The sequence below is a fragment of the Osmerus eperlanus genome, chromosome 23 (genome assembly GCF_963692335.1).
Source record: "Osmerus eperlanus chromosome 23, fOsmEpe2.1, whole genome shotgun sequence".
NCBI classification, from domain to species: Eukaryota; Metazoa; Chordata; class Actinopteri; order Osmeriformes; family Osmeridae; genus Osmerus; species Osmerus eperlanus.
The window spans coordinates 296,312-308,875 of NC_085040.1; the positions used below are offsets into that span (position 1 = coordinate 296,312).

At 50.7% G+C, this 12,564-nt stretch overlaps 2 protein-coding genes across 2 annotated transcripts; one reads left to right on the forward strand and one right to left on the reverse strand.

Annotated features, from left to right (window-relative positions):
- Positions 1-891: 891 nt before the first annotated feature.
- Positions 892-5,288, reverse strand: LOC134010063 (PC4 and SFRS1-interacting protein-like). The gene is made up of 11 exons (XM_062449926.1): positions 5,148-5,288; positions 4,423-4,521; positions 4,270-4,334; positions 4,033-4,168; positions 3,689-3,955; positions 3,438-3,556; positions 2,170-3,312; positions 1,958-2,060; positions 1,784-1,885; positions 1,359-1,516; positions 892-931 (listed from the first exon to the last, which is right to left on the reverse strand). Exons 1-11 carry the CDS (start codon positions 5,253-5,255, stop codon positions 892-894), a joined length of 2,340 nt encoding a protein of 779 aa, XP_062305910.1. The 5' UTR covers positions 5,256-5,288.
- Positions 5,251-12,562, forward strand: LOC134010064 (coiled-coil domain-containing protein 171-like). The gene is made up of 16 exons (XM_062449928.1): positions 5,251-6,241; positions 6,375-6,492; positions 6,808-6,991; positions 7,069-7,259; positions 7,767-7,913; positions 7,996-8,088; positions 8,164-8,282; positions 9,005-9,173; positions 9,293-9,428; positions 10,231-10,334; positions 10,471-10,539; positions 10,633-10,941; positions 11,110-11,277; positions 11,934-12,110; positions 12,280-12,427; positions 12,537-12,562. The coding sequence occupies exons 1-16, from the start codon at positions 6,081-6,083 to the stop codon at positions 12,560-12,562; spliced, it is 2,319 nt and encodes a 772-aa protein (XP_062305912.1). The 5' UTR covers positions 5,251-6,080.
- The last annotated feature ends 2 nt before the right edge of the window (positions 12,563-12,564 follow it).

Here is a 12,564-nt window from a genome sequence, read left to right on the forward strand (position 1 = left end):
TATGATAGGCTGTGAATATATGTCTATGGCTGTGAGTGTTTGCGGAACGTGTTTACTGTGACGTGTCCCTGCGTTAGAGAATGATCTGGATATTAATTGTGACGGTGGCCTTTGCAGGACGAAAAGGTTCTGGTGTTGGATCTCATCACATCTCTGTCCATCCTGTCACAGTACGGACCGTGTCCTCTCTCCTACCCTGCACCTCTGAAAAAGCCCTGTAGGGGGCGAGAGAGGCAAAGAGTATCTTTGACAGAGGTCACCAGACCACACACACACACACATCACATCATACCACACACACACACATCATACCAAACACACAACATACCAAACACACAACATACCACACACACACGTGAGGCACCAGGCTGCTGTCTGTTCACAGATCTTGTTTATTCCACAGCAGCTGCATCAGTACATGGTTTACACTAACACACTACACTGAATATAAAAACACCACAAGTATAAAAATATTTAAATGATAATTGATATCTGCTTGCTTGTCCATAGAAGATACACTGCGTAAAACCAAAGTATATCACAGTAACTGTGTGTGTGTGTGTAACAGAGACATAACTCTCCAGTCTAGACAACAGCTAAAAGTAATTATGGCAACATGAATGCTAACCGTAGCATTTAGCTATCTGAGACATCAACATTAATGCTAACTGTAGCTTAGATAGTAACTATAGCAACATTAATGTTAACTGTAACCTTAAGCTAACAGTAATTATCGTAACATTAATGCCAACTGTAGCTTTTAACTTGCTGTACCTATAGCAACATTAACGCTAACTGTAGTTTAGCTAGCTGTAACAATAGCAACATTAATGTTAACAGTAGAGCCAGACCTGAGGCCTGTTTCATAAAGAGAGTTGACCAAATCCTGAATCATGGAAAAGGCCCCAGGCCTTCCACAGCAGCAGTAACACTGAGCACGCCAGAAACCACACGGGTTAAAACAATAACAGAAAGGTTTCTACTAGGGAGATAGCCATGTCTCCCAGGCTGCTGCACACAGCAGAAGCACCTGTCTGGGTTACCCCCCCCCTCCCCCATTCTGTCCCTCGCGTCTCCCGCACTGCTCCTCTCCTCCCCTGCCTTCTCCCCCTCACCCTGCTGTCCCTCACTGCTCCTCTCCTCCCCCTGCCTTCTCCCCCTCTCCTCTCTTCCTTTCCTCCACCTGACTCATCCTCCTTCGAACCTCCTGCAACAGCTCCCCTCTCCTCCTCTCCCTCTCCTCCCCTTTTTCCTTTCCCTCCTCCCCTCTCCTCCTCTCCCTCTCCTCCCCTTTTTCCTTTCCCTCCTCCCTCTCACTCTCGTCCCCCCCTCTCTCCCTCTCCCCCTCTCTCTCTCTCTCCCTCTCTCTCTCTCTCTCCCTCTCCAGCCGCAGGGAGGACAGAAGAGCTGCCGGCAGAGGCTCATGTTTCTCCCCCAGCAGGAAGGCGTTCTTGAAGCGATGGTAGAGCATCGACGACTTGTCCATCACGGCCTGGCTGCCACGGAAACGACGCATCTGACACACACACACACACACACACAAAGTGAGTGTTAGATGACCAGTGTGAGCACCTGACTGTGAGTGGGATAGTTAATTGTGGGTGCTAAAAGGTGTGTTTGGTGATTGAGCGTGTGGGTTGGTGATTGAGCGTGTGGGTTGGTGATTGAGCGTGTGGGTTGGTGATTGAGCGTGTGGGTTGGTGATTGAGCGTGTGGGTTGGTGATTGAGCGTGTGGGTTGGTGATTGAGCGTGTGGGTTGGTGATTGAGCGGGTGGGTGCTACCTTGCGTAGCGTGGAGATGAGTTCGCTGTGTCTCTGGACGTGCTGAGAGGTGACGTACAGCATGCTGAGCTGGTTCAGAGCCAGAACACACCTCCTGATGTCCTGGGGGAGGAGACATCAGGCCTTTACAAATGTGTGTGTGAGTGTGTGTGTGAGTGTGTGTGTGAGACCTACAGGGTTGTCTGTCTTCAGAGAGATCCTGATGTCTCCATGCAGTCGGTGCAGAGTGGAGTCTACAGCTGTCAGTCTGGGTGGAGCCTGCACACACACACTGGGCCTGACACACACACACACGTTAAAACACATCATGGGTAGGGTCATTATGGACATGCGCACCCCCACACACACACGTGCACATGCACACGTGCACACGCACACACACTCACCGAGGTGACTGTGAGCCCTTGATTGCCCTCTTCTCGGACAACCTTTCCTCCTCACTCCTCCCCTCCTCTGCCTGGTTGGGTTCTCTCTCTTCAGTCTTGGCTGCTCTCCGATCCTCCAACCTCTCCTCCTCTACGGGTTTACCGGCTGTTTTCTTACTGGCTGCTGAAGTCTCCTTGCTATCCGTTTTCTTACTGGCTGCTGCAGTCTCATTATCCGTTTTCTTACTGGCTACTGCAGTCTCCTTGCTATCCGTTTTCTTACTGGCTGCTGAAGTATCCTTGCTATCCGTTTTCTTACTGGCTGCTGCAGTCTCCTTGCTATCCGTTTTCTTACTGGCTGCTGAAGTCTCCTTGCTATCCGTTTTCTTACTGGCTGCTGCAGTCTCCTTATTATCCGTTTTCTTACTGGCTGCTGCAGTCTCCTTGCTATCCGTTTTCTTACTGGCTGCTGAAGTCTCCTTGTTATCCGTTTTCTTACTGGCTACTGCAGTCTCCTTGCTATCCGTTTTCTTACTGGCTGCTGCAGTCTCCTTGTTATCTGTTTTCTTACTGGCTGCTGCAGTCTCCTTGCTATCTGTTTTCTTACTGGCTGCAGCAGTCTCCTTGTTATCCGTTTTCTTACTGGCTGCTGAAGTCTCCTTGCTATCTGTTTTCTTACTGGCTGCTGCAGTCTCCTTGTTATCCGTTTTCTTACTGGCTGCTGCAGTCTCCTTATTATCTGTTTTCTTACTGGCTGCTGAAGTCTCCTTGTTATCTGTTTTCTTACTGGCTGCTGCAGTCTCCTTGCTATCTGTTTTCTTACTGGCTGCTGCAGTCTCCTTATTATCTGTTTTCTTACTGGCTGCTGAAGTCTCCTTGTTATCTGTTTTCTTACTGGCTGCTGCAGTCTCCTTGCCTTTCACCTCCTTTCTGCCTGCTTTTAAAATAGTTTTTTTACTGTCCATTTCTGTTTTCTTGCTGACTGTTTCAGTCTTAGCATTTGTTTTCTTACTGACTGCTTTCTTCAAATCGATTTTTTTGTCAACTGGTTTCTTAACATTCAGCTTCTTGCTGTCTGTTTTCTTGCTGTCTGGTTCCTGAACAGCAAGCTTCTTTCTGCCTGGTTTGTTGACTGTTGCGTTCCTCCCAGCTGGGCTGTTCCTCCTGGAAGAGAAACACATTTCAGCTGTATTTTGACTACACAGTGAGTACACACACACACAGACTGAGAGCTGGTCTTGAGGGCTGTGTGTGTGCGTGTGAGAGAGTGTGTGTGTGTGTGTACTCACTGAGAGTTGGTCTGGACTGTGTGTGTTCTAGAGTCCCTCCTGGAGGTCTTGCCAGCAGTCAGGAGACCCTGAAGAGATCTCAACACACTCTTCCTCCTCTCTGCTAGACGCTGCTTCCTCTACACACACACCACACACACCACATGCACCACACACACACCCACACACACACATGCACCACACGCATCGTTAATGCTGTAGAAAGGAAGGAAGGAGAGAGGAAGAGGGAAGGAGAGATGATGTGTCCTAACCTCCTCATCCACCAGGCTGCTCCTCCTCTTCTCTTCCTCACCTCCTCCCTTCTCCACTGAGCAGGCCTGTTTGTCTCCTGTCTTCCCCTCCTCCACTGAGCAGGCCTGTTTGTCTCCTGTCCTCCCCTCCTCCACTGAGCAGGCCTGTTTGTCTCCTGTCCTCCCCTCCTCCGGGTCACGCTCCTCCTCCTCCTTCTTCTTCTTCTTCTTCTTCTTGTCCTTCTCCTCCTCCTCTCTCTTCCTCTTCACCCCTCCAGCTGCTGGACCCTAAAGGAACATCTTACAGTTACATATTGTGTGTGTGTTTGCGAGAGTGTGTACGTGCGAGCGTGTGTGTGTCCTACCTTGGTCTTGCTGCCCACTCCAGGCTTGTGCTCGATCTCCCACATGCCCTCAGTGAACCCTCGGATCCTCCCGCCCTGGCCAAGCCTGGCCTTGTTGCCCTGGTAGGGCACAATGTTGACCAGGGGCAGGGCGGCACTGGGACACACACACACACACACCAGATAAAACCACAGCAGTTCAAACTACATGGGTCATGTTTTGCATTGGTGTTTGGTGTATAGGGTCAGGGTGCTCACGTCTGGTGGGTTCCAAAGAAAAACACAGGAATCTTCTTTTTGGGCCCTTCTTGAGCCTTGCATATCTGAGGCACACACATGAACACATTATAGTTCGCAAACCGTTCTGTTCTGTGTAAGTGTGTGTATGAGCGTGTGAGTGTGTGGGCTCACCCTGGCTGGCCAGTAAGGGAAGCCTCTCATCTTGGCGAAGACAAGATCTCCAGGCTTGAACGGGTCAGCAGCTTTAGCAGGCATCCTGTCCTGCTCAGACTGGTGGTGGGGGGTGGAGATGAGGAGGGGAGGGGAGAGGAGGGGGTGGAGATGAGGAGAGATGAGGGGAGAGGAGAGGAGGGGGTGGAGATGAGGAGAGATGAGGGGAGAGGAGAGGAGGGGGTGGAGATGAGGAGGGGAGGGGAGGGGAGAGGAGGGGGTGGAGATGAGGAGAGATGAGGGGAGAGGAGAGGAGGGGGTGGAGATGAGGAGAGGGGAGGAAAGAGGAGAGGAGAGATGAGGGGGAGAGAGGAGAGATGGGGGGTGGAGAGGGGAGGGGAGGAGGGGAGGAGAGGAGGGGCGTGGGTGTAGAGTGAACGGAGGCATCAAGCAGATTGAAGGATTGCAGATTGAAGGATTGCAGCTTGTATTTTGCAATATAACTGTAATGCAAATATTCACGACAAAGCTTCATGGCATATCGTACTAGCATACAAAAGACTTGAGGTTTATAGCTGGCCGTGCACCACTGATACGACTACGGTGCACAGTGGCCAGGCAACGTTAACTTGGCTAACGTTAGCGCGCTGACATTTAAAGCAAGACCGCACAGAAACAAAACTATTCATGTTGCATGTTTTTTATATCGTAAAGCTAGTACGCTAGGCTTTATATGAGTCGCTTACCTGAAAGAGAGTTAGTAAATAACGAGACAGACGTTGCGAGGAATCTAAGTACGGGCTGTTTTTACTAAAAAGCTTGTTTCTTGTTGCCTGACTCCAATTCGCGCACATAGGGTTGCCAGTTTCTCGGATTATATCCCCCTAATGAGATAATCCTGGCAACCCAGGATGCATCAACCGGTCAGCTAAAACACAAACATTAGCTGGGCTAAATCCACTGAACCCTAATGTCATTTTCCAACTAAAACATTATTTTTGGCAAATGAGACAAATGATAAAAAGGAAAACATTAATAAATATACGAGCTGGTGTTTGTCAGTTTACCAAACTGACTAGATGTTCGACCAATCCCAAGCCTCCGCTAGGAAAGAGGAAATACGTAGACAAACAGTCACCAGGACGCTTAACATGGCGTCAGATTTAAACGGTTCAAGAAGAATTTAGCAAATAAGTTAACTTTCTATGTTTATAAATTGAAGTTATTGGTATTTGAATACTTGATCGCTTTCGGGTTTTAGACATTTAACACAAAATGGACTGCTTGTTCATTTTAACTGCGTTTTTATTGTTTAAAAAACCGTTGTTGACATTTGCCCGGTTTTAGCCAGACTAGCTCCACGGACCGTACTGTACTGTTGAGAGTTGGCTGGCAAAGCAACGTAGCAGCCAAGCAACCTCAGTTTCCCAAGGCGTCTTTCTCTCTCGTTTGTGAAAACGGGATAATTTAATCCCAGAGGAGTTGATACGAGGAAAATAGAATACATTCGGTAGATTACGGGCGACATCAACACACAGACCGAGATACACATTTAACGTCTAAAGTTAGTCAGGATCAACAAGCGGCTTGGTTTCCAAGGTAACCTGGGGTATAACCCGAATTCAGTTTGCCGCTTGCAGGGGCAGAACCAGACAGCCAGACACAGTTAAATATCAACAATGCCGACCGAGGAACCCGTCAGTTCTGATCGTCGCCGAACACACAACCGGGACCAGCCGAGGCGCAAGCACAGCGGACTGCCCAAGTCTCCGTCGCTACGGGCGACACATCCGCGAGCCGCTGTGAGCTCCGCCACGACCGCGGATGACGAGATCAACAGGTACGAAGAGTTAGCAGCGAGAGACACCGGCGTTTAACGTCACCATCATAGCTAACGGTCATATCAACCACCGTAGATACCCGCTACCGTGAAGACCGATGTTTGATGCGGGGGCACGCGATGTCATTCCCAGGGTGAAGGAGGTGGTGCCTCCGTGCGAGGCATGCGAGGCGGGGACGCAGGCGCTGAGGTGGCGGGTGGCGAAGCTGGAGCAGGAGAAGCTGGATATGGTCTCCACACACAACCAGGAGGTACCCTCACTGCTCTACTGGAACCTGCTGTCTGGGCTTCTTCTACTGAACTGGACTTTCCTAGTTTTATTCTACTACACTGTACTGTAGTTTGACCAAACTGGAGTCTACTGAACTCTACCAAACCATTTAATGCTACTAAACTCTAGTTAATTCTTCTGAACTATACTGAACTAGTTAAATCTTCTGAACTATACTGAACTCTAGTTAATTCTTTTGAACTCTAGTTAATTCTTTTGAACTCTAGTTAATTCTACTGACCTCTACTGTAGTGAAGTGTGCTGTCCTGTACCATCCTGTCCTGTGGTGGCACAGGTGTCGGGGCAGCAGGCGGGGCAGGCCAGGCTGCGGGCGAAGCTGGAGCGAGGGGAGGAGCACCTGCAGGAGCTGCAGTACCAGCTGGCCCTCACCAGGAGAGAAGCTGCATCCTCACACCACCACACCTCCACCCTCACCTCCAACCTCACCTCCCTCACCACCCAGAAGCAGCTGCTGCAGGGTGAGGAGGGGGGAGAGGAGGATGGAGAGAGATGTGCTTGTTGTGAAGAATAGCTTTAATTGTGTGTGTGTGTGTAGAGCGTGCTGCGGAGCTGCACCAGAGTGTGTGTAACCTGCAGAAGGCTCTGGAGATCTCCCGCCAGGCGTGGGAGGAGGACCAGCATGCCCTGCAGCAGGACCTGGAGGAGCGGGACCAGCTGGTGCTGAACGCCAGCGCAGAGAACACACACCTCACCGCCGAGAACACACGCCTACACACACTGCTGCAGGTGACACACACACACCATACACACACACGCCTACACACACTGCTGCAGGTGACACACACACACCATACACACACACGCCTACACACACTGCTGCAGGTGACACACACACACCATACACACACACGCCTACACACACTGCTGCAGGTGACACACACACACCATACACACACACCTGCACACTGTTACAGGTGATACACACACCATACACACACACGCCTACACACACTGCTGCAGGTGACACACACACACCATACACACACACCTGCACACTGTTACAGGTGATACACACACCATACACACACACGCCTACACACACTGCTGCAGGTGACACACACACACCTGCACACACACATGCCTACACACACTGCTGCAGGTGACACACCTGCACACACACACGCCTACACACACTGCTGCAGGTGACACACACACACCTGCACACACACCTGCACACTGTTACAGGTGATACACACACCATACACACAGATGTAACTTTCAGTTCTCCTCCAGGAGCAGGAGGCTGTGCTGGGAGAACTGAAGAAGAGGCTGGAGGAGGGAGAGAGGGAGAGAGAGAGGGAGAGAGAGAGAGCTCGGAGGATAAGCAGTGATCTGGAACTGATCACCGCTCGCGAGGAGAAGACCAGGAGAGACCTGGAGGTGAGGAGAGCTTCTCTCTCTCACACACACACACACACACACCATACACACAGTCCCCTGTAAGCAGCTGTGTGTGTTGCAGGGGGCCCAGCAGAGAGTGAGGAGTCTGGAGGACAGCATAGAGACAGAGAGAGCTGCTCACCTGGAGACCAAGTTCAACTCTGAGATCATACAGGTACACACACACACACACATCTGTCCGAGATGCATAGTTTTCAAGCTTGACACGTGTGTGTGTGTGTGTGTGTAGCTGCGTCTCAGGGACCTGGAAGCAGCAGTGCAGGCGGAGTGTGTCGGCCAGCAGGAGGCGCTGTCCAGCCTGCAGCAGCTCAGAGACACACACACATCCCTCACCCTGGAGAGAGACAGGTACACACACACACATCCCTCACCCTGGAGAGAGACAGGTACACACACACACATCCCTCACCCTGGAGAGAGACAGGTACACACACACACATCCCTCACCCTGGAGAGAGACAGGTACACACACACACATCCCTCACCCTGGAGAGAGACAGGTACACACACACACACCCTGGAGAGAGACAGGTACACATCCCTCACCCTGGAGAGAGACAGGTACACACTAGCCCGACCGATTTATTTGGCAGGCCGATATTATCGGTCGATATTAGGCATTTTCCAAACTATCGGTATCAGCATTTATAATGGCGGATAATTGATTATAAAAATAAAATACAAAAACGGACAAAACACCCTTCCACCATGTTGTGAGTGTTGGCGTTGCAGAGTCCCCTCCACCAGAGGGCACTGTCCCTGTTGGCAACACTAGTTTTGAGAACGCCACAAACCCTACAACCAGCTGATCCAGCCAGAGTCGGGCAGAGTGTTAGGGAAATCTGTTTATGTTTTGTTACGCGTTTCGGGATGAAAATAAATAAATATACAAATTATATATATCGTCCGATATATCGGAATATTGGATTTTTAAATCACCAAATATATGTATCGATATCGGCCTTAAAAATCCTTTATCGGTCGGGCTCTAGTACACACACACACATCCCTCACCCTGAAGAGAGACAGACCAGTACAACTCACACAAATGTGTGTGTGTGTGTGTGCAGGCTGCAGAAGGAGGTCCACAGCTCCCAGGCTGAGCTGCTGGAGGAGCAGAGACTACACACACAGCTGCTGTGTTCTGTGGAGAAGGAGAGGAGAGACGCAGCACAGCTGAGAGACCAGATCCTGGAGGAGCAGAGACTACACACACACACACGCACACAGCTGGACATGGTAACACACACACACACGCACACAGCTGGACATGGTAACACACACACACACACACACGATGGTAACACACATTGTATAGCAAATGTAAGTAATTGCAATTGTGTGTGTGTGTGTGTCAGGTAGCCCGGAGGCTGCAGGAGCTGTATGAGAGCAGCGTGAGAGACACACAGCAGCTGCTGCACCAGCACACCTCAGACCAGCACACCTCAGACCAGCACACCTCAGACCAGCACACCTCAGCATCACTCTCCTCAGGTCTGCAACAGCACACCTCAGACCAGCACACCTCAGACCAGCACACCTCAGACCAGCACACCTCAGACCAGCACACCTCAGACCAGCACACCTCAGACCAGCACACCTCAGACCAGCACACCTCAGACCAGCACACCTCAGACCAGCACACCTCAGACCAGCACACCTCAGACCAGCACACCTCAGACCAGCACACCTCAGACCAGCACACCTCAGACCAGCACACCTCAGACCAGCACACCTCAGACCAGCACACCTCAGACCAGCACACCTCAGACCAGCACACCTCAGACCAGCACACCTCAGCATCACTCTCCTCAGGTCTGTCTGGCTGTCTGTTTGGCAGCTGCTCATACAGGTGTAGAGGTGTGTGTGTGCCTGCTCTGTCTATGTGTATGAGTAACAGGTGTGTGTGTGCCTGCTCTGTCTATGTGTATGAGTAACAGGTGTGTGTGTGCCTGCTCTGTCTATGTGTATGAGTAACAGGTGTGTGTGTGCCTGCTCTGTCTATGTGTATGAGTAACAGGTGTGTGTGTGCCTGCTCTGTCTATGTGTATGAGTAACAGGTGTGTGTGTGCCTGCTCTGTCTATGTGTATGAGTAACAGGTGTGTGTGTGCCTGCTCTGTCTATGTGTATGAGTAACAGGTGTGTGTGTGCCTGCTCTGTCTATGTGTATGAGTAACAGGTGTGTGTGTGCTGCTCTGTCTATGTGTATGAGTAACAGGTGTGTGTGTGCCTGCTCTGTCTATGTGTATGAGTAACAGGTGTGTGTGTGCTGCTCTGTCTATGTGTGTGTAACATGTGTGTCATCAGTAGAGACAGGAGGAAAGCCCTCTGAACTGATGGACCTGCTGAAGACCACTCTGTCTACCTTCCAGCACACCCTGCAGCAGACTAGAGCACAGGTACACACACACACACTCTCCTACCTACCAGCACTCCCTGCAGCAGACTAGAGCAGAGGCACACACGCACTCTCACACACTCACTCACTCACATATTCTGTATTAGATGATTGAAATTAAATGTGTGTGTGTGTAGGTCCAGGATCTGCTCCAGCAGAAAGAGTATAGCCAGCAGCTGATCTCAGAACACCACAGGAGGATAGAGGTACTGTTACACACACACACACACCCACACACTGCACCTACCAACAGACTGTTACACTGACCTTTCTCTCCCTCCCTTCCTCTCTGTGATCAGGAGTGTGGAGCGATGCTGGCTGGCTGTCAAGAAGAGGTGGGACGTTTGCGATCTGAGTGTTCTGATTGGATGAGCCAGAGCCAGAAGGCCCAATCAGAACTCCAGGTGGCCCTGCAGACCCTGGAGGAGGAGAGAGAGAGGAGGAGGGAGAGAGAGAGGGAGGAGAGGGAGAGAGAAGAGGTGAGGGAGGAGGAGAGAGAGAGGAAAGAAATACAGAGGGAGAAGGAGAGAGAGAGGGAGAAAGAGAGTGCTGCAGGTGCACTGACCGAAGTTCAGAAGATCACAGAACTCTACGAGAGCGACTCCCAGGTACACACACACGCTGGGAGGGTCCTGTGTGTATCATTTCATTAAGAAGGAGTGATTTCATTATATCTCATCTGCTCTCACTGTGATCACATCTCCAGTACAACCACAGGTAACACAGGTGTGTGTGTGCGTGTGTGTGTGGTACGGTGTGTGTGTGTGTGTGAGCAGGAGAAGCTGGCCTTCCTCCTCTCTCTCTACCAGCGTCTCCTGGCCGGCTGTGTCCTCCTTCCTCACACGCACGGCATGCTGGGAAGCTTCTCCTGGGCGGAGCTCTGTGATGTCATACAGGAACACGTCGACACCCTGACCTCCGACCTCTCCCACGCCCACGACAGGGTCAGTGCATGTGTGTGTGTATGGTTTAGAGCTCGACCGATAAACGATTTTTAAGGTCGATACCGATACAAATATTTGGTGATCAGAAAAAGCCGATATGTAGGCCGATATATTATTTATTTATTTATTTCTTTTATCCAGAATCGCGTAACTGATTTCCCTATCATTAGTTATTTGTAGTTTACATTTAGTCATTTTTAGCAGAAGCTCTTACAGTAAGTACAGGGACATTCCCCCGAGGCAAGTAGGGTGAAGTGCCTTTCCCAAGGACACAACGTCATTTGGCACAGATGGGAATCGAACCGGCACCCTTCTGATTTAATAGCCGATTCCCTAACCGCTCAGCCATCTGATAATCTCCTGTTATTATTTATGAGTCCTCACTAGAATAATATGATAACATCAAAATATATTAAAGTTCTGATAAATAAAATGTATAAAAATACAAACTTAAGATATGAAACTTAGTCTTTTGAACAAAAACACAATAAAACATAAATAATAATATTCATTTTGTCCATTATAAATGCGGATAACAATAGTTTGGAAAATATCTAATATATCTAATATCGGCCGATCATATCGGGCTGTAGTATGGTTATTCTTTATATTCACAATCTAAACAATCAGACATTCTCTCTCCCCCCCTCCCCCAGGTCAGTCTGCTGGAGGGGGTTTGTGACAGGAGGAGTGAGTGTGTGCGTGAGCTGGAGCAGAGGCACAGGAGTGTGTTGGAGACCATGAAACAGAGAGAGGACACCTGGAACACACACACACACCTGCTGGAGCAGAAACGCCTCACACACACCGCCCAGATGCAGAACAAGATCCAGGTAACACACACACCACCCAGATGCAGAACACAATCTAGGTAACACACACACCGCCAAGATGCAGAACAAGATCCAGGTAACACACACACACACCACCCAGATGCAGAACACAATCTAGGTAACACCCACACACCACACCATCATCTCACCCCCTCCCTCTCTCCCCCAGGTGTGTGTCTCCCAGGTCCAGGCCCTGCAGGAGAGAGAGTGTTCCCTGGAGCAGGAGCGCTCAGCCCTGCAGGGGGCCTGCCTGCTGCTGGGGGGGGCCCTGGGGCCCCTGCTGGAGCGCTGCCACGCCCTCTCTCTGCTGGTGCGGGGCCTGGGCAGGGGGGCGGGGCTGGAGGGGGAAGTGCGCTCCCTGGTGCGGGCCCTGGGGGAGGAGGGGGGTGCAGGGGGGGGAGGGAGGGGGTTGAGGGTGTGGAGGAGGGGGGTGTGTGTGGTGTTGGCCGTGAAC